The 21,342-nt window shown below is 42.3% G+C and overlaps 1 protein-coding gene across 3 annotated transcripts in view; it reads right to left on the bottom strand.

Moving 5' to 3' along the window:
• ARHGAP20 (Rho GTPase activating protein 20) overlaps window positions 1-21,342 on the bottom strand; it is a 65,223-nt gene that overhangs the window by 12,749 nt on the left and 31,132 nt on the right. For 2 of the 3 annotated variants that reach the window (XM_086742403.1, XM_086742418.1), the window contains 6 exons: window positions 16,071-16,223; window positions 14,135-14,176; window positions 13,059-13,143; window positions 10,145-10,222; window positions 5,265-5,331; window positions 3,107-3,289 (listed from right to left, as the gene is read on the bottom strand). In XM_086742403.1, coding sequence (XP_086598529.1) covers window positions 3,107-3,289; window positions 5,265-5,331; window positions 10,145-10,222; window positions 13,059-13,143; window positions 14,135-14,176; window positions 16,071-16,223 — 608 coding nt within the window. The remainder of the gene's footprint in view (window positions 1-3,106; window positions 3,290-5,264; window positions 5,332-10,144; window positions 10,223-13,058; window positions 13,144-14,134; window positions 14,177-16,070; window positions 16,224-21,342) is intronic. The other variant, XM_086742411.1, reaches the window with a different exon arrangement.

Raw genomic sequence — 21,342 nt, 5'->3', positions numbered from 1 at the left:
TCTCTGTCTCATTATCCTGCTGTTTGTAATAATAAATGAATAGTTTTCCCCAAGTCGAGTCTGTTTTGCCCGTGACGGTAACTTTAAGGATTTCTCCCTGTCCTTATCCCAAACCTCGAGCCGTTTTTCCTTATATTTTCTCTCCCTGTTCTCTCGGAAGGTGGGGGGAGTGAGAGAGAGACTGCGTAGTCCGGTCCTCATCGGGGCTGAATTACGACAGAAGCCCAGCCTCCTCTCAGCCAAGACAGATGCCAACTATTCCTCTGCAGAAGTACTCCCAGACAAAAGCATCAGAGCCTTGCTCTGGTGGATTATTCTAGGCCAGAATCAGAAAAAGAAAGCAATACTGCTTTGGTTGCAGTTCTTGCTCAGAGCTCACAGCAGCCATCTATTCTGCTCATATTTTACATGCAGGGAATTTCTATTCATAGGTAGTGTCCTAGCCATGCAAGTGGCACTTCCTCTTCTTGCAAAGTAATCAGAAACTTCTAAATAAAACCTCAGATCTATTTAACAATGTACCATCCCTTCTGATCAAACCCCTAACTGTCAGTTTTCAAAGACCTTTCTGTTTCGAGACCAACTTGTTGAAATTTTGCTTTCTCTTAACAGACGATTAAATAATAATTTGGACTACAGACTAGGCACTGACAGCAGTCAGTTCTTTCAAGTTAAACTTTCAGCAAATCAGTACTTAAAATACTTTTCAGACGTGCTCAGGGGCATTACTTAACAACTGTGTTTAACTGGTAGGTGGCCATTCCTGTTACGTACCGAAAGGCTGCAGGAGAGGCAACAGAAACACTCCAGTTCTTCCACTCAGTGAATTCTTCTGTACTTTTTTTAACCATCCTGCCAGGACAGCTGATGCAAGTACACCACCCCAGCTGGTGTTCACACCGCTACTTATCTGACATTATGGCCAGTTGTCAGTCATGTCTGCCTGTCAGCACCTACAATGCTGCCTAACCATGGTGCATGCTGGTACAACTGGGCACCTACCCCTTGCTGCCTCCAGAAGGGCCAGCATGTCCAGCACAGGGGTATCGGTGTCACAGGAACTGGCACGCTGCAGGGCAGGCTATCACAAAGAGGTGGGAGGAGAAGGAGGACAGGTGGCTGGCTGGTACAGGAGCTGTTTGGCCACACAGATGTTTGCTCTTTGCCAGGGTAACATTTGGTTAAAAACTTTTTTTTTTTTTTCCTGAGCTTTCCAACTGTACATGACACATCTTCACTAGAGTTAGAATGAGACAGCTACAAACACCAATCGAGAGCTTTTGTGCAAACTCTCCTCAAACTCTGTTTCCAAGTTTCTGATTTTATCTCATTTTAAGGGAAAATAAACAGAAGAATCTCATTGCTCAGGTAATTCCTACCACAACGAAATGTGCCACTAGAATACCAATCACTTCATGAGCAGCAAGTAGGTTCTCTCTTGTCGTAGTTTGGGATGGCTTTCACTCTCCCCCTTGGGAGGGAGGGTGGCCCAGCACGTGTGGCAGTGAAATGTGGGGGTGCAGACTCCACTCCCTGTAATTTTGCCCTGTATGTGGTGGTGTGCCTAGTGTTACCTAATAACACCGCAGATTTTGGCCTGAAGATCTGAAGACGAACCCAAAGCCAGATCATAGCCTCAGCTTGCACACAGGTACCCTTCGCCATTTTCCAAAATCGAAATAAGTGAGAAGGAGGTGGGAAGAACACAACGAACAATGCTGTATGCAGGATAATCTGGTTTGCAAGCAGCCAGACCTATCCATCACCTCAAAAGGTTTTGTCTGATAAAAGTAGGAAAGGTGAATGGACTAAAGGACTCTCCCACGTAGCCCAGTCCCTGTGCACGACTTGTGGGCTGCCCCAGGCTCCTGCTGCCCTGAAGCCAGCCTCGCCTCCCCTCCTGCAGCTTGCACAGCACCGCTGACAACACATCTGCACTGGAACTTCGCAGGCCTGATTTGCATTTCTATTTTCTCTTGCCAGTCAACGTCAGCTGCCAAGTGGGGCCTGTAAACCTAATTACACCCCTTTGCTAGATTGCCTCACTCTTCAAATATGCCATGAAGTAATATATATGATAGAAATTACTGGGAAAAGGGGGATGAAGGAGTGTGGAAAGGAAATTAATTTATATAAAATGCAATCATTTTCTGGAATAATTTGTAACAGACACTAGTACAGCCTCACTATATTTAATTTCTAAAAACATTACAAATGGATTATATTCATATATTGTGGGAGATCTTAGCTGTTGGGGAGTGCACAGGATAACAGTGTTTTTATTATGATATGGTCATTAATGGTGAGGTAGGGCAGAGTTTCTAACCGAGCTGAGTATGCCAGTGTATTAAGCACAACAAAAATGCACCATGGGATGTGTCCTTGCCCTACAGAGTTTTTAGACTAATGCCTCTCCTCGACAGTTTTACTCATGAGCAGTGAGTAGTCATCGCGTCATTGACAGCAGAGTACAAAATGGAGAGCAGGTACACGTATTTTTTGCACCATCAAGGCCAAAGGCAGAAGAAAATATTACTGTCTTCATTTCACTCAGAGTACTGAAATAAAGAACTTGTATTCGCTCCTTTCACAAAGATACTCAACTACATCCCAAGGCTCTGCCACGTGAGGGTCCCAGTGAGGCAGGTGCATTCCTAAGCACCTTGTTGAGATAAAGCATGCTGCCAAACGTTACACTGGAATTCTGTGCCAAAGTCAAGCCTTGACTCCTGAACCGTAAAATCACTCTGCCTTGCTAGAGAGCACAGCAAGGGCTGCAGAGAGCAGCTCAGCTAATAGACTTAGAAAAAATTGCAGGGGAGAGATCTTGTCTTTCTTTTGCTGGTTTTAGAACAATCATTTGACAGGCAGCTTGTCAAAATGTACCTTACAAAGATGACACACATACAACAGCATGCTCAAATCAGGGAGAGCTACCTTGCAAAATTCCCCGTGCAGCTGGAAGGTACATCTGTGCGCTCCTCTTCGCTTCCCACCACCCTCCCCTCCGCACATCCCGGCACGTTTGCTTTCTATAGCAGAGCCAGGGAGGTGGGAGGTAGCTGGGCTGTGGGTGAATGGGGCCGGGGCGAGCGGGGCGACGTACCGTTCAGCTGCTGGCACACAGCCAGGCGGCTTGGCTTCAGCACAAACTGGCACTGCAGCTCCTGGGGCAGCTGCTCCGTCAAGAAGGACCCCTGAAGCTGCCTGGGGCAGGCACAGTGCTTTGATCCATGGGGCATAGCGTCGCGGATGTGGCTCATTTTAATTCCAAAGGGATATTCATGTCCTGTTCAAAGAGAAATCATAATAATTTGTGTTGGATTGGCCGGAGACTTGCAAAATCTTAGTGACACAAGCAGACAATTGCTCTTCAAAACAAAGGATCGGCCTTGGAGGAAAAGCAGATTTTGCATGCTGGCCTGCAGCACTTTCTCTCTCAGTAATCTCAGAATTTATGCTTTTCTGCATATTTACATATGCATAAATCACACATGGGAAGATACAGAGTTACTGTGTTTCGTGCAGTTAAACAGATGTAAAAGCAAAATCAGACCTATTACAGCTGTATCACATAAAAGCCCATCAGAAAAAAATACAAATTGCTCTTTCTGAATTCAGTGTTCATCCTTTCTACTGCTTTATTTGTGACATGGAAAGTGTAGGTACTGTTTGCTCATATCATTCTGGCAAGAAATCAGATTTTGGGAGCAGTCATCTGTCAAATTTTTGCCAAGCATGCAAAGCTGAAAAATCCAGTGCAAAAGTGATCTTCCCTCCCTCTCCATATTAAGTGCAACAGCCATCAACTCAGTCAAACGAGACACAATTATGGTTCCTGTCTGAGGCTGAAACAGGAAGGAAACGTTAATCACAGGGCTAATGCAAATGAGCTACGCGTGGCATTAACCAGCATCTATGGGGACTACAAAGAGGCAATTCATTTCTGCAGAAGCTTTCAAAAATGCCACCAGAGAGGTATTTTCTGGACCTGTCTGAAGAGCTGGCAGTTGAAATTTATTAAATATGGGTGCAATGTTAGGAGGCTTTAGTTAACTGGCACTTAGACTTGAACATTGGTAGTGGAAAAGACATTATTTCAGATTAGGGGTAGCGTGAAGACAAAGCACAGTTGAAACTCTGCTTCTGATGTCTACCTATGATAAAAGCTGGTCTTATCTGATAAACCTTTGCATAAATACCAAGAACAGCATCAGTTTAATGTCAGATTCTTCTTTTCCAAAGATTGTAACCTGAACGTGCAGTGAGAGAATTAGTCAGTTAGAAAAGCCTTTCCCATTTCTGAATTCTCTGTTTCTATATTCAAAACGATGGCTGTGATTTTATCTGAAGAAGCTACACATAATAGTTGGAAAGACAAAGTCTGGTATGTTTTAAAGACAAAGCACTTTGCACTGTCTATAAGGTGCACAAGTTAGATATTTTATAAATATTAATGTTGTCTGACTCCAGCAAAGCATTTGTACCTAAGGCTGCTTTAAGAAGGAACGCTAAGATACACTAGAGTTAGATTTGCAGGAAGAAAACAGAAAATCCACAATTTTTTCTTGTTCTAATCATCTGTGAACTCATATAGCACAAGTAATGCTGGCCTTCTACAGGAAAAGGTTCTTACTAACAGGAAAGGATTTGTTCTCAGTGAATCGTGGGCCAAAATCAAATCACTCCATCCAATCACTTCTGAGCTTTGGGTTGATTCCTGGGGAGGAAATCTTTCGAAAAGCATTTTGGAAAGCAAATAAGCAGTAATTTGCTCCTAAGCAGAGGGAAGCTGTCAGCCAGCAAAAGAAATACAGAATTGGAAAGGACCTCTTGAATCATTTAACTTGAGTTGTGGAAGAACAGAACATTTCTCAGAACTCTGCTGAGTTTTGCTGAGGAGGGGAGTAAGCAATGCTATGGAACTGTAGGAAGAAATATGGTAAAGCTGGACTGGCTCCAGGAGAGGAGGTGACTCTGTAGAAAGACTGAGGCTTAGGCAGCAAAACTGGGGCAGAAATAAATGAACTTTTTCAACCTCTTAGTGACAGAAGCAGACAACCGCTCTTCAAAATAAAGGATCAGCATCTGACTAGCTCCCTGAATAGGCACACTTGCGTGACAGGGAAGTAAAGAGAAAAAAATGGGAAAAACAAAACAAATCAAAAGAGGAAACGGCATTTCAGTCTTCTCTGTATTTCTTGCTTCCTTCAGCACTAAAAACTGAGTGAATGTTGAAAAACAAAACCACGTCAAGAGCTTACCAATAAGAGGATAAGGAGCATCTTCTCTTCCTGAAATCACCCACAGCTTGTAGTCTTTTTCAGAGCCCTTTAAAAACAAAATTAAGAATAAGTTTGCAAGCCATTAAGAACAGGTTTGTGTGTGTATAAATATATATTTATTATATATAATTATTATTATTGTATTATTATACAATCTGCACCTTGCCAGTGGGGTCAAAGAAACCTCCTTTACTTTTGCAGTGCCCAAATTTGCCAGCAGCAAAGCTTCTGAATTGTGTCTGTCATGTGCAATATGGTTTGTGTGACTGGGATCCAGCTCTGAGCAGTGAGAGGGGCTGGATCCTGTTGTTTCTGAAGGAAAAGGGGAAGATTTGCCCCAGTTCTTTCACTGCTCCTGGAAGCAGAAGGATGGAGGTCACAGACTGCCGGGACTCAGGAGGCTTCTGAGGCCAGACCAAGACATTGGCCATGCCAGCCCCTCATGCCACATGGCTGAGTCGGTCCCCAGCCCGCACACTTCCCCACTCCCAGGAGCCTGGAAATGAGGGAGCCCCCAGCACGGAGGGGATCTCCAGCCCTGGGTGCTGCTCCTGTCCCCAGCGACTCTGTGGCCCACTTCTCCCTGCCAGTGCTGAGCAGCACCCAGCCCTGAGGAGAGTTAGGTCTGATCCCTGGGATTACGGATAAACAGCATGAAGCGGAGACCTGCTGCAGAGCGACTGGCAGACAGCGCACAGTTCATGTGAGCTAAGGTGACCCTCCAGCTCTGTCCTGAGTACCAGGGTAACTGCATCCTCCGGGACGTCCTCTGGCACACAGGCAGCCCCAGTCTCACACCTGAGACCTCTGCTCCTCCATCTCCCCAGCTCCTCCACATCCCCTGCAAGCTGGAGGAGCTCAGGCTCGCCAGCCGACAGCATCCATGCCCTGCGCTGGAGAGCAGGACAGGAGCACCTTTGCCTGAGACCTGAGCCTGCACTGATGTTGCCAAGGTGAGGATGGCACCCAAGGAGCTCCTGGCACTTGAGGTTGCCCCAAAATCTCCTCACAGGGCTGCCGTCGGCCCTTTTCTGCAGCCATTTTGAGCAGAGGGCTTGGGAGTGCTGGATGGTGCTTTAGGACTGCTGAGCCCTCTTTTAAAATTTACAGTGGAGAGGATAAATTTACATCAAAGGAGACAATTTCCAGGGTACTGGAGAATGTGAACATCTTTGGGAAAAGCTGCGTAAAACCACTGATTTGAAAGAAAATTCTAAGTATTGCCTTTAGCATAAATATACAAGTCAACGTTGCAGCTTAACTGAAGAACAATACATTATTTCAGATATAACGGTGAGACAATAGAGATAAAAAGAATGACATTTAATATAAACCACTCTCAGGACAAAAGGTAATAGCAAGTGGATAAATACACTGTAGTGATCTATTATACCTTAAATCCCTTTTCAGGGACAATGCTAAATCAGGATAATTAAAGTCTCAAAGTTTTCTGGCTACAAAAGGTGATTAATATCACATGGCAGTATTTATTTAGCTCTAAAATGAAATCCTACCTCCTTTTAAATAGAATTGCCTACTACCCTGCATTATCTGGACATTCACCCAGCATCCTCAGAGCTCTTGAGACTCTGCCTACTTGCTGCACGCAGCCGGTGCAATGCTGATACACCCAATAAAGCCTTCACAGTTTGCTCTCTGACTGACAGAGCTTTCTGGCCCACATTAGCACTGCTGTTAAGTTAGCTAGCAGGGGGCAGAAGGAAAATAAATAGACTTTGGAGACATCTCTGATGCCTCAGGGCAAGCAGCCAGGAGCAAATAAATACAGCTGAGGAGCACAAGAAAGGGTATTTACTTTTCCTTTTAAATATATATATGAAAGGGTTTGTTGCTGTGAAGGGGAAGCAGGGGAAGGGGAAGAGCTAGCAGGCACAGTTTCAGGAGGTAGACTGCTCATTTCTCAATTGCAAACGTTGTCCTTTATGGGCTTTATGAGGCCATTTGTCAGTATAAATGTGACTGTCCCAGAAAAATCAGCAAGTGTACTTACGGAGCTGGGAAACCCGAGGCCTTTCTTTCTGCCCCACTGGGTAATTTGGAACAGATGATCAATGCCATTTTGCACGAACTAGTTGTCATTTTACCAGAGAAACCACTGAGGGAAAAACCCTGATGTGTTAAACCAGAGTGAACTCAGCCAAAGTAATAGCCCCATTAATCACACAACATGTGAAATGTAGTTTTTATAATTGCCATTGAAAAGTCATAGAGCTCCTTTCAAGTGGTTCTCTCTGGACATAAATAAAAAACCTCAAGACAGCACATAAAGAAAAGCTTCCTCGCAGTCAGAATAACCCTTCAAGGGGGTTGGATGTTTGACTGATACACAGGCTATAGCTTAATTTATTTATCTTGTTTGATTTTATTGCTAATCTTATGACACGCCTCTAATGAAAAAGGCTTTATGCTACAAAGATGCAGCAAAAAAATGTGGTATATTACTTGGGCAAATAATTCCGCAGGCAAGATTTTACATCTTTCAGATGGTTTTCATTCTTTTTTCACTCGAAATTAAAATGTAATGAGAAGGAAAGGGTTGATTGTGATACATACAAAAGAACACAAAGCTGAAACCTAACCAGCTACTCCTCCTGCTCATCTCAAACAAAATATTGTCTTAAAATACTACCATTTTCCTGGTTATTCTGTAACGAAATGAAGAAGTGCAAATGACACCCATAAAATGGGTAAAAATGAAGCACATCATAACAAGGACTTGCAGTTGTAATATAGCATAGTCTCTTGATTTTTTTGTGCAGACTAGGGGAGACAATCTGCAATTAAAACCCTAATTGTAACTCACATCTTATCCTGTTCACCTTGCAGTCCCTTCATCAACTCCAGAGCCTTTAATTGGACAGATCGCTGGATCCTGAGCTCACGCCAGAGCCCCAGCCCTGGTGTAAATGGGATGTGTGAGCCTTAACAAGATGGCTAGACAGAAATTGCTGTGCCTGGGAAATACCAAGCGAGCAGAAGAGACCCCTGGATGCATTAAAAGCCTGTATAAATTAGGGATAATGAATGCTAGGGAAGGTAAATTCTGAGGTTAATCCAATTTTTGCTGAGGGTCTCCAGAAGCCCCAGGGAAGCACAAGAATGGCATTTTGGTCATATGTGACTCTTCACACTCTGGGCTGTGGTAAGGAAATACTTGTCAGATTCCATGCAATAAGATCAACATACACATCAAGAATAAGACTTTTAAAAAATCTTGTTACGCAAACAGCAGACTGACAAGCCAGTTAACAAGCTGTCATCCAGGAGCTTCTGTGACCATGGTGTTGGCTGGACCCACATTGTGAAATAATGAGAGAGAAAGTGAATAAGGGAGCCAGAATTCTTGTCCCTGGCACTGACTTATTACTACATCTGAGGCACTACTGTGTCTGGCTTAGAGCAAAGGGAGACAGTTGAGGCAGTACTTAGAATCATAGAATCATAGAATGGTTAGGGTTGGAAGGGACCTTTAAAGGTCATCTAGTCCAACCTCCCTGCAAGAAACAGGGATGTCTCCAACCAGATCAGGCTGCTCAGAGCCCCAGCCAATCTGGCCTTGAATGTTTCCAGGGACGGGGCATCTTCCTCCTCTCTGGGCAACCTGTTTCAGTGCCTCACCACCCTCACAGTAAAGAGTTTCTTCCTCATATCTAGTCTGAATCTACCTCCCTCTTTTAAAACCATTACCCGCTGTCCTATTGCAACAGGCTCTGCTAAAGAGTTTCTCCCCATCTTTCCTGTAGGCCCCCTTTAGGTACTGGAAGACTGCTATAAGGTCTCCCCAGAGCCCTCTCTTCTCGAGGCTGAACAGCCCCGACTCTCTCAGCCTGTCCTCATAGGAGAGGTGCTCCACCCCTCTGATCATCTTTGTGGCCCTCCTCTAAACTTGCTCCAACAAGTCCATGTCCTTCTGATGTTGGGGGCTCCAGAGCTGGATGCAGTACTCCAGGTGGGGTCTCACCAGAGCAGAGTAGAGGGGCAGAATCACCTCCCTCAACCTGCTGGCCACGCTTCTTTTGATGCAGCCCAGGATGCGGTTGGCTTTCTGGGCTGCAAGTGCACATTGCCAGCTCGTGTTGAGCTTCTCATCCACCATCACTCCCAAGTCCTTCTCCTCAGGGCTGCTCTGAATCCATTTTCCGCCCAGCCTGTATTTGTGCCTGGGACTGCCCCAACCCGTATGCAGGACCTTTTGCTTGGCCTTGTTGAACTTCATACTTAATTTACTAGGAATCGCTGCATCTACTTGGTGCGATACCCTGCATTATCGTAAATCTTGTAAAAGTCTTTCCAAAACAGTTTCAGGACACTGCTTAAATTAGGTGCATTCAGATTCTGTGCACTCACTCAGTTACATTCATATCTCACATAACACTAACGGTCCATGGATATTTAGAGTGTCTGATTTGGACACTTGAGAGCAGTACTTGGTCTTGTAATCTGGGGACACAGCTGATCACACATGTTTGCACATTTTGAAACCAACTAACAAGCAAGTCAGTAGGTTTCATGTTCACGCTAAAGTATGCAAAGGGAGCTGTATCAAGCTCTCGCTTCTTGTGTCAAGATACCTCCTCTTAGGCATCAGTAGAATAGATTTAAAAGCAACTTTAAACATGGGGGGATGAGAGATTTATTCAAAACTTCTAAGTCACTTGATTATCTCTGGAGGTCTATATATTAATGAGGCACTTCTGCTTCATTTCAACAACACTGAATTGCTATGATAAAGGATTTAATTAATGCTCATATCCTAAAACTTGGAAAAAGTGCAAGAGAAGATTTGATTATTAAAAGTGACTACAAAAAGACTCATTAAAACTGGCGCAAGAACTTACATTAATTCCCAGCTGCTGCAGGGCCATCAGAATTACATCATTTGCTGTATCAACATTGGTTACACTTAGGGTTTTTGACTGTGAATAGAAAAAAAGGAGAGGGGAAAGTGGCATTAAAAATTTGGATTTGCAAAAAGTATCTGAAGCGCAACAGCTCTGGATAATCCATTGCTGGAAAAATTGAGAGTACCCTCCTAAAACTTTGCTTGATAAATAAGTTATACTACAAAGGCAAAGATCCAGCTATTTGAGACCAAGGTTTGATTCCTCTGCTTTGTCACATACTTCCTATATTTGCTCCCCACTTCCCCAACAGCTCCATCAGATAGGAGAGTGCCATGATTATTGGGACAACACCTCCATATTAAAATATGCAAGAAGACACAGTCACTAACTACACTTTAGGAAAGGGAAATGAAATGGTTTGATTAATTTAAAAGTATGCAAGTTTCCTTTGAAAAATGAAACATTTCAGTGAGGTTTTTCAGTGAAATAACAGGTTCTCATATCGACTGTTAATTTCTGTCTTTTTCTATTGAAGATCTCCCTGGTAAGAACATACAGTATACAGGCTGCTCATCTCTATATCCTTTGCCATATTCTGCATAGACTTCTCAAAGCTAGATTTGGCTTAGTACCAGAAGCATTTCCTCTTGGTAATCTTTTATCCAGTTAAACTGCTACTCTCAAGCATCCTCCAGAATGTGCTGATCAGCAGCATGGAAAAGCATAGATCAGCAGAAATATCACTTTCTAAACAGCTACAGCGACCAGCATGAAGTGCTGAGCTTCATGTCGGAGGAAGTGCTGCTTTCCACATGACAGTCTTTCCTCAGTGAGACTTCAGCACCTGCTGCCTGGCACCAGTATCACTCCCGCACAGCTGGGCAATGCTCTGTACCTCGGCACCGTGGGCTGCTCTCATGCAGGGCAGTGCATTTCAAACACACCAGGATTAATGCCTCCATCCTCAGCCCCGTCGGGATGTGGCAGCACCGCTGCCATCACCTTACAGAGGCAAAATCAAGTGGGGAGAGCACGTCCAGAGTGGTTTTTGCTTGCACCATCACACCCACTTTGGCCTCACTTCCAAGCCGACAGGCAGCTCCCACATATCAGGCACAAGTTCCTAAGCTATCTTTAAAGGGATGCTAGTTTGGCTCCGCTAACAAGACTACACAGTTTTTGGATTGCAGCTGGTTCACGGCCAGCCTAAAGCCCTGGCAGAACAAATGCATGCCCGCTGCAACTGCCCAGGCGTATCCAATGGCCCAAAGAAGGGAAGGTGGCAGAGCCAGGATGTAAATGTTCACTGCCAGTCCAAAGACACTTTGCTATATCCTTCTACCCTGTGTAGAATATCAAATTATACTGGCCATAGGATGTTCAGGAAACAAATCCCTGACATTTTGCATTTAGAAAAGATCTGAGCTGTACATTTGTGTAAGTCTTTGACGATAACAAGCTGCCATGGCAAACAAAGGAAAGTAGTGAGAATACTGTATATCTTGCTTCAGGGCATATCTGAATGCTCATACCATAAAAAATTTAACATTTGCCTGAAGCAATGACATCTGGCTCTCAGGAGTAGGTCAGCACATTTGCATAAGTTTTGCTCTTGGCTAGAATATAATAAAATGGTTTGTGTTTTGTGTTCATCCTTCCCTACCCTCCAAAAATGAAATAATTCTTGGGCATCTCCAGCTGCTCTAGCACAGGGATCACAGTGCCATAAGAACTATTTGCATCACAAAGTTTCCATCTGCTCCTCCACTGTTTTATTACTGTTAATAGCTAGACCACAGTGTGTCATTTCTAGGACTGTTATAGGAAACTATATTTGGCACATGAGCTAATTATAGCTAAAGAGAAAAGAGATTTTAAAAAAAAACTGGTATAAGAGTGCAACACCTGACTGCATGTATGATTTATAAACATTTACACCTGAGAACACCTTGATCTGCAGTCCTGCATTTGAACTATCATGGTTATTGTTATTGTTTATTAACATTTGTCTCAGCAATCTGGCAATTCTAACTAACATAATTTACCTTAATAATGATTTTCTGAAAAAAGGCAATCTCCTTTATGCTTATGTCTATGCAAATACAGAATTCTAAGAGGAGATTCACTGTTGGGCAAAGACCTCCAATGAAGTCTAACTTCTGTAAAAATTCATCGTGTCCTTGCAAATGCTCTTTAGGCTTCTGAGCATGAAAAATAGATTTTAAAAGCACAGTTAGAAAGAAAGGACAAATGTATGAGAAGCAGAGGAAGAATGAATGGATTATTACTGAATGCTAGGGTATTCCCAGGGTACTAGCTACATACAATAATTTAGTTTAAATGGGTTAAAAATTACTTAGTTAAAAATGTGCAAATCACCCTGTGGATGACCCTTCTTTGCCAATTTACCTTGTGCCTATAAATTCACCAACATCAGTTAGTTGATGAAAAACATGCTTAAGGCAACTTCAGGGTGCTCATATACACAGCTTTACTGACTTACCATCATTATAAACAACAAAACACATTGCAACTTTGCAGACTTGAATGAAGGCAGCTGTGGGTTTAGATCAGTTCTACAAGCAAAAAAAAGGGTACATTGTACTGGTATTTCCAAAGACGCATATGCATAAGTTCCGCTGGAGGTGTTTCTTGGGACCTCACACTGTACAGTCTTTAGTTTGTGTGCCAGAACTAGTATTTCTTACCAAGCACACAATCTTTAAAAAGGAAGTAATGTATTAAATACAGGAAACAAACATTTTAGGGCTGCATATGCTGAGTCTTTTAAAGGGGGCTGGATTCTTAAAGGAGGCTGCAATCCAAAGGAACCCTCCCAATATCCAAAGGTGATGAGTACTCATAGGTGATGTGGATTTAGACCCTCATTTAGCTCAAGAGCACTTACATATGCACAAGTTCCCACGTCCTTTGCAATTATCTTCAGAGGAATGCTTTTAGGATAGTCTTTTTCCTTCTCTTCTCTTATTCGACTGGCAAAACAAGTACAAGAGAAGTAAATTTTTAATATTGTAAAGATAAATAGCAAGATGGAGATTCAAATAGCAATCAAGCAGTAACTGGATAAGAAGCAGATTGTTTGCAGATGTACTGCAGTAGAAAGATCTCTGAGGACAAGAAAGCATCCAGCAGTATCTGGAAGGGATGCTGACAGTGGCCCACAGTAAGGCTCTGTTGTACTAAAGTTCATTGTAGAAATCACTCTTAGCAGCAGAGAAATTTGATTTTAAAAATCAAGCTAAAACTACCCATCACTGTGATGCCTCAGTCTGCACTACAGGCTGCTACTGGAATCAGTTACATTCCATTGTATGGAACAGTTCAAAGGACTGAACAGAAGAGTGAATTAGAAATCATCCCCAGCAAGGATGATTTAAACAACCCTAGGAACTTGGAAGAATCAGATAAAGACACAAACCTCAACCAGCAGACCTAGGTGACCAGAAAACAAAACCACCACAGTGTTTTCTGTCCAAACACTGACTGAAATAAGAGCTCTATTTACACAAACCCTCCCACCAAACCCTGAGGCTTGGGGTCCATTTTGTAAGACCAAAATACAGCCAGCCATGAGCAGCAGCTAGGTTAGAGCAGAGGTTCCTGAGCTGGGCTTGCTTAGATGCCATCACCATGGAAAGAGCCCCAAGCTCAACTACTGCAATGGTGGCAGAGGCTCCTACAACTGGATAGGGAAGGGACCATGTATGACAGGAATTGCTCCAGTTTTATCCTGAGCCATGTTCAGGCACAGGGAGAGAGTTTCCCTCCTTGCTTAGTGATCATCGCACAAACAGCATAAATCATCTCCTGCAGGGAGAAGACATGAGATGTTTTTTTTTTTTCTTAATATAACTTTGAAAGAGCTTATGCTATCATGATGGCATAGGTACCACAGCTTGGGAACCACTGGTCTAGATGACTGGGACTCTTTTCAGTGTCTTCAAAGACTGCATAATAAAGTACCTTTGCAAAAAAGATAGCCATGTTTCCTTTTGTTCTGCCGACCTGCAAGAATTATAGAAAAACAGGGACAAATCAGACATAATTCTAATACGAAAATAGCCCTTATACAAACCACAGTGGAAAGGGCTGCTTCTTGGTGGCCATTTAGATAAATACCTACAAAAACTAAAAGGTTTTTCCAGATTTGAACGAAAAATCTGTTTCCTTGCAAAATCAACTGAAAAGCCTGCCATGGAGACCAAAAGCCCCAGTTACCAGGTTTCACCGCAGCTGTTAAAGCTTTACCAGTGAATTCAGAAGGAAATGGGTTCAGTTCTTAATCTAATGTCCAAATAGAAGAGGAGGGCACTTTAAAATAAGAGCTTAATTCAGAAGTTTAAAGGTATTTCCTCAGGTATATAGGGTTCTTTCCACTTCCACTATTCTAATTCTCTTCTTATTTATTACTTGGTTTATCACCACATTATAAAGTACACATAAGCCACAATGAAAAAAGGTCCTATTGTACTTAGTAGGATTTAACTTTGGTCATTGTAAGGCTTATCTCATTTACACACTTTCAAGGATACAAAACCGTCCAGTTAAATGTAGCTAATAATAGGATAGTGCAAGGAATCTAACCTAATTTTGCTTCAACTTTCCTGATTTAAATCCTGTCCCAGATGGAGTAACCGCTATTCCCACTGCTGCTTCTGCAAATCAAGTTCTTCAGATTTTCAGAGCAGGCATTTAGGGAACTACGAATCTACTGAATGATGCTGTGAGGGGAATTAAAAAGATTAAAGATTAAAAATGTGACTCTGCTTTGGCTACTTCAATTCTGTCAGATATGCATCTACGGACTCACGCATGGCATTTTAGATTTTCCAGTGTACCTCCAGATACAAAATAATTTCACTTCTACAAAATCTCTGACTCTGTTTTGATTGAAGCTATTGCTTTCCTATCCAACTACTTCCTGATAGCGATAAAAGATCATGTACTGTCTCCAGATCAGAGCTCATGTTTATTGGCAAGAGTTCAATTGAAAATCGATAGAAAATTTCAGCTTTGTTTCAGGACTATTAAGTGAAAAAAACATAAACAGTTCAATCAGGTCAACAGAGAGCAGTTTGTGCACAGCATTCTCTTTGGTTACAGACAATGTGACATACAAATTAAGCTGCATGCGTCAGCTTTTGCTCTCTGTTGGTAAAGAGGAAAATGCATTTTCCAAGGCCCAGCCAAATTACTGTGGCTAAGCAGCCGGGATTTCAGGGGGACAGTGCCCTCTCTTATCCAAAGTGATGACAGAGCCCTCCTGCTGAGACTAAAATTAGCCTAATCACTGAAATTATCTCTACAGTGCTTATGTGTCCTACAGTCAATGCTGCAAAGACAGAGCAAAAATCTTTATCTCTATTAAAATTCAGAGACTCTGCTTCAAGAGGAATTTTGACTTTTTTTTTCTGGCACAATTAAACTAAAAAGAGAAACAGGACAAGGTCAGTATTTCACTGTATGTTTCTTGCTACTTCCAATAGAAGCTGTTCTGTTTAAAAGTGTCCTACAAGGGTCTCTTTGATCCTTTCATTAGCTTGACTCTTTACTGTGTGTAGTTTATTTTATTAATTAGCCAAGGTGTTTGTCAAACTATTAAAAAAAAAGGAAGATAATTTCCACTGATCAGGTTTGCAGCACAGAGAGTGCTTTGCCAAATCACATATTTTCTCAAATTTTTAAGTGATAAGCAAGTTTCACGGCAATATTTGCAAACAGACAGAAAATGAGGCATGGAGGGTGACTTCCTCACAGCAGCAGAGGGAATGGGTTTCAGAATCAGTAAGTTCCTACTTCCCACATTCACTGATGCTGAATGAATCCATGGTAGTCTTGTCACCCATCAACCTAAAAGCATTTCAGCAACTTAGTAAATAAAACATATCTCAATTCTTACCTGAAATTTGCCACACAGTTTGTGGTGGGCCAGCCCAAAACAAAGGACCTTTCTGGGTCTGTGCTGCCTTCACAGACTTCTTCTGTACAAAATGCTGTCCACATCTCACAGAGACGTGCTTGGCACTTTAGTTTGAAATGAGAGTGCGACCTGCTGGCAGAAATTCATAGGTATGTCACACACATGAAAACATAGCAAGGCAGGTAAAAGAACTCAGAGGTTCTTCTTCCTTCAGGCACATGTGAAACTTGCATTGGAGCTGATGGAAGAAGCGCTTCTGCTTTAGTTATAGAAAACAATGTTTTATTTGGCTTGCATATAAAAATATGTCAATTTCTCATCTAAATGGGCTCAACAGATATCCTGTATGTGGGATAAATCGGTTGCTTGTGGCATCCCTGGGAATCTCCCTTCTTGGGGGAAAACTTCTGCCCATGTCTAGAGCTCCAAATCTCACCATGAGGCAAAGATTGCCATTTCTGTTGGACTCTCCTTTCAGTGACTTTAATGCCATTGAGGAGTTTACAGTATAGTTGGATTGCTTATTTTATCCTACTAAACATTAGAGTACAGTAAGGGTCAAATTTACAGACTTTAACTTTTTTTTTTATTTCAACTCCTTTCTTCCACTTAATTTCTCACAGTAAATCTCCTTCCTTTGTAGGATCGATGGGCACTGATGCTATGTGAGAAACAAGTAAAATCTCACAAAGTCAGTCCAGTTCTGTAGCAATGCAACAGCCCCTTGCTTCAAGACAGGTTTGCACTCGAGGTGTTGCAGACTGAATTACCTGAGCTATGGCTCTCCTGGGCCAGCAGGGAAAGGCTGGAGGAAAAGTGGCCCCCTCCCTGAAAATGGGAAAACGGTTTGCCCTTCTAATCAAAGGACTGCAAGCAAGAGCACATCAGCTCATCACTGTTGGAAATGCAGGTGGGGACAGTGCCAGGCACCCTGGCGATTAGTGCTCTATAAATAAATACGCCAGGTAAGCAGTTTCTTAGAGCTCTGATACACATGGACTACCTTTGCTGAGATTAGTCTGTTTACAAGGTATTTGATTTAGGACACTCTGAACTAATGCGGTCTGAAACGTGAAAGTACTTGAACCTTGCGGCTTTAAAGAGGACATAGATGAACCTGCAATACCCTGACTTGTCTGAGGTTTCCTGCTGACTTTGTGCTAACAGGTGTAGTGGGGTAGAACAACACTAATAACCCAGCAGCATTCACAGTGGTGGGCAATAAAGGACCATCAGTGCATATCCCACCTGGCAAAAAGGTTCACTTAACTAGATTGCCATAAAATACTGTAAAATATAATCTCAAGTTCATGTATTTTTTAAACTATACCATGGTATTTCCTAGTACATTTCACCTCTCTATTGCATTTTGTTGCCCCATCAAATAGAAACCTAAAGTACAAGAGAATATTTCAATATGCTCGTCAACGAATCAGTTTGTGATGCAACAAGTAAGATCTGTCAAGAATACAGAAATAACTGTAACTGACCATAGAATGAACTGTGAAAATGTAGATTTACAAAAAAAATACAGCTGTGAATTCTAATATAGATGTTAATAAATGGATGCCTGGTCTGACTCCACTGAATCAATCTGTTGACCCTCCCTTTCTCCTCAATTTCTTTTTCCCATTCCCCAGTACAGTGAACTCTCTAGATGCTATTTCACTTTTTTAACATTTACAGTTCATAAAGCCAGACCCCTACAGTGCCAGTAGCGGGTGTCAGCAGGGTGTTGGCAGAAGCACAAAGATGTTCTCCAATCATGCCTGATGTATATTCTTACCCCATTTGCCATGCCTAGGCACAGCTCTCAGCTATTATCAGTATTCAAGTGGCCTGGTTTCCAGAGGCGCTGAAACAGTAGCTTCCATTAACATCTAAAGGGCCTGAAGTATAATTTTATCTCTATCTGCCATGTCCTGTATGCAACCCATGGGTTCTCAGCGTTTGTGAAATGGGGGTCTTCTTCTGAAGTGCCAAAGCATTACCTCCAGAAACAAATCCATCATTGCTGACTAAGGAAGCAGCATGACTGAACATGTGAAAAATTGAAAGAGTAACAATCTAACAAATATTTTATTAATATTTTAAGGAAGTAAGCCCTCTTACAAGTGTTACACTAAATATCAGGCAGATCCAGAATCCACTTAAATCAACAGAAAAATCATGAACATCAACAGTGTAAATACTGATGCACCCCAAATTCTATCACCTCTGCAGAGTAAACTCAGTTCCTTTTGCTTTCTGTAAGTGGCAACTGGACACCTTGCAGCCGTTAACAGATGGAAGATTAACTTCTCACTAGATTTGCTAATCTCCTTAATAGGACCCTCTGACAAAAGCATTAATGGATCTACTATGAGATTGCTACCGTAATTCTATGTATGTGTTCAACCATCAATTTCTACATCCAGTCATGTTGGGAAAATAACCTTAAAATGTCTGTGTAAACATGCATGTATGTATTGCAAAGGAGAAAGAGGAAGCCATTTCTCTGTGCCTCCCACACAAAAAGCTAGGTAAGAAACCTCGATCATTGATCTGACAGATCCTTGAAATATTTACCAAATTAAAACACATGCTCTCTGTAAGAAATCTAATCAATATACAGAAAACAGTATAAAATTTTACATACTTAATATTGGCTTAGTGAGAAAAACTGTCTCAATCAATTTATGGCTTACTCCTCACATGGAGGCAGTAAAAGGTGGGGCAGCAGAGAGAGAAGCACAGCATGACAGTATTATTCTTATTTTTTATAAGCTGGGCTAATGCATGATCTGAAAAGGTGACAGACTACATTTCAAAAATTATTAGAAAGTAGCAGAAAATTAACGTACAGGCACCTCTCCAAAGTCATACACAGACCAGCTGTAGACAGGACTCACCCTCCACAAATTTCCATGGAATCAATGCTAATTCACTGCCTTTAAGCAGGAGCGCAGTGCTGTACAGGAGTTTACTCAGCAAGCTCAGAGGACACAGGATACTTGTTGCTCTCTTTAAGAAAAACTTCTACCCATTTGCTGATCATATGAAGTCTAATTATACGTGAGCTCCCTTTGTACAGTGACCGGCTACCTGCAGCTGAGCTGACACAAATACAGCACTGGGCTGTACCTAAGATACCTTAGGTGTTCATATGTCCCAAGGTGAAAAACTACTTAACATGAAAGAGCACTACAAATTTTTAGCACCTTCACAAGGAATAATTCTGAAGTTGACTCTGATTCAACTGTATCACTAATTCCATCCTGGTGACCTGCTGTCTTGACCCTGCATCAGCTATTAAAAAGTCAGTAACAATCAATAGTCACAGCTGCATAGCAATCTGGTTTTCCCCCTAAGAATCAGGAATGGTATTTTGGTGTGAGATATCTTTAAAATTGCTGATTTTTACGAGTATTCATTAGTGACAGCTCTGATGCTTTAATTGCTGGCAGGGCAGCTTTAGAGAGAACATCCCAATTAGTTCTTTAAAATACATGAAGTAATTTCACTCAAAATATTATTTTTACCATTTCTAGCAAAGACTTGATCCCCTTCCCCCTTTTTCACATGCAGAAGCACAATTTGTTCTGTTCCACCTTCTTCAAACATCACAGATGCTTCACCACACTAAATCAAATGCTTAAGAGCATGGGGACCAGATTTTGGAGTGGTTACACAGAGCAGTGCTTTACCAAGCAAATAGTTCCACTGGGACCCAGCCAAATCTGCAGCAACACGCAGCAGCTCAGCCTGGGGTTGTAATTTTGCTTCTGCTCAGCATGCTGACCAGGGAGGGAGGGATTCATCCCACCTGACTTTTGTCTTCTACAATTTAGGAGCTTATACCTAAGCTAGTAAGGCTATGCCCACTGAATAGCCAGAGGACTGAGTGAGAGAACCCCGAGAGCGTGATTCCTCCCACCCACCTTCAGCATTCTTTCAGGGTCAGATGAGTTTGCTGCAGGAAGGTGCTAGTTTTCTCTCAGTGACTATAAGTCATGGGAGAAACTCTTTAGCAGGGCCTATTGTGATACGACAAGGGGTAATGGTTTTAAAATACAAGGAAGGAGATTCAGACTTGATATAAGGAAAAACATTTTTAAAATGAGGGTGGTGAAACACTGGAACAGGTTGCCCAGAGAGGAGGTAGATGGCCCATCCCTGGAAACATTCAAGGCCGTGTTGGATGAGGCTCTGAGCAACCTGATCTCATTGGAGACGTCCCTGTTTCTTGCAGGGGGGTTGGACTAGATAGCCTTTAAAGGTCCCTTCCAACCCAAACTATTCTGTGATTCTATCATTCTAAAAGAAGCCAAGAAGCCTAGGTAAGTTGTAAATGTTTAACATTTGAAAGCTTAAATTAAGTGACACAAACACACATAAATACAGTAACACTGCTATTACTGCTACTGCTGGTAAAATAGCAAGATTTCCCCTAAATATCCTTATGTTCACCACCCACCCGTAGTGGAACATGTTTTGGGTAAAATATCCTCTGTGTTGTCACACTACATCAAGTGAAGGAGTTCAGCTGGGGGGGTTACATTTACGATGTGTGATTCAAACGGACACAGCTCAGATTTCTACAGAAAACACAGATTTATTCTGGCTTTTCCCAGCAGTCTCTGAAACAATTGCTTAAGTGAAAAGACACACTGCAAAAGTCCAGGATTCACATCAAGATTACCCACCCTGTAAAACCACAAACACAGTGCCTAACAGAGAATGAAGCTGCATCACAATTTTTTATTCTTATTTCTCCATAACCCATAACAACAAGTGAAAGCACCCTCTAAAATTGCCTTAAACCACAAATGCTGCACAAAGCTGGCATCCTAGACACAGCTTGTATATCTGATTTAATTGTGAATGGTAGAGTGAATAATCAGACCTCAGCAGCAAGCCTGATTACACATGAATGCTACCCAGACTGCCCAGCATCACTTCCTTTCTCCTTCCCCTTCCCCACACTCCTCCTGGCACAGCACAACCCACAGAGATGGACACTGTGATGCCGCCTGCAATCTCTATTTTTATACTGGTGCTCATTGCTGGTGTGTTATCAAAGCAGCTTCAAAGTAAGTGTTAATATCTGTAGACCCTCTGTGACATAGCCACCCATGTTACACACATCCCAAAGCACTGAAGATGACCTGTCTAAAACACAACAGTCAGTTGAAAGCACCACAACAGACACAGTCGAGCACCAATGAGTCTTTTCCATGACACTGCACTCCTAAAGTGTGGAAGGCGGTAC

This window comes from Chlamydotis macqueenii, chromosome 1 (genome assembly GCF_036417535.1).
Source record: "Chlamydotis macqueenii isolate bChlMac1 chromosome 1, bChlMac1.mat, whole genome shotgun sequence".
NCBI classification, from domain to species: Eukaryota; Metazoa; Chordata; class Aves; order Otidiformes; family Otididae; genus Chlamydotis; species Chlamydotis macqueenii.
This window is presented reverse-complemented; position numbering and strand designations above follow the sequence as displayed.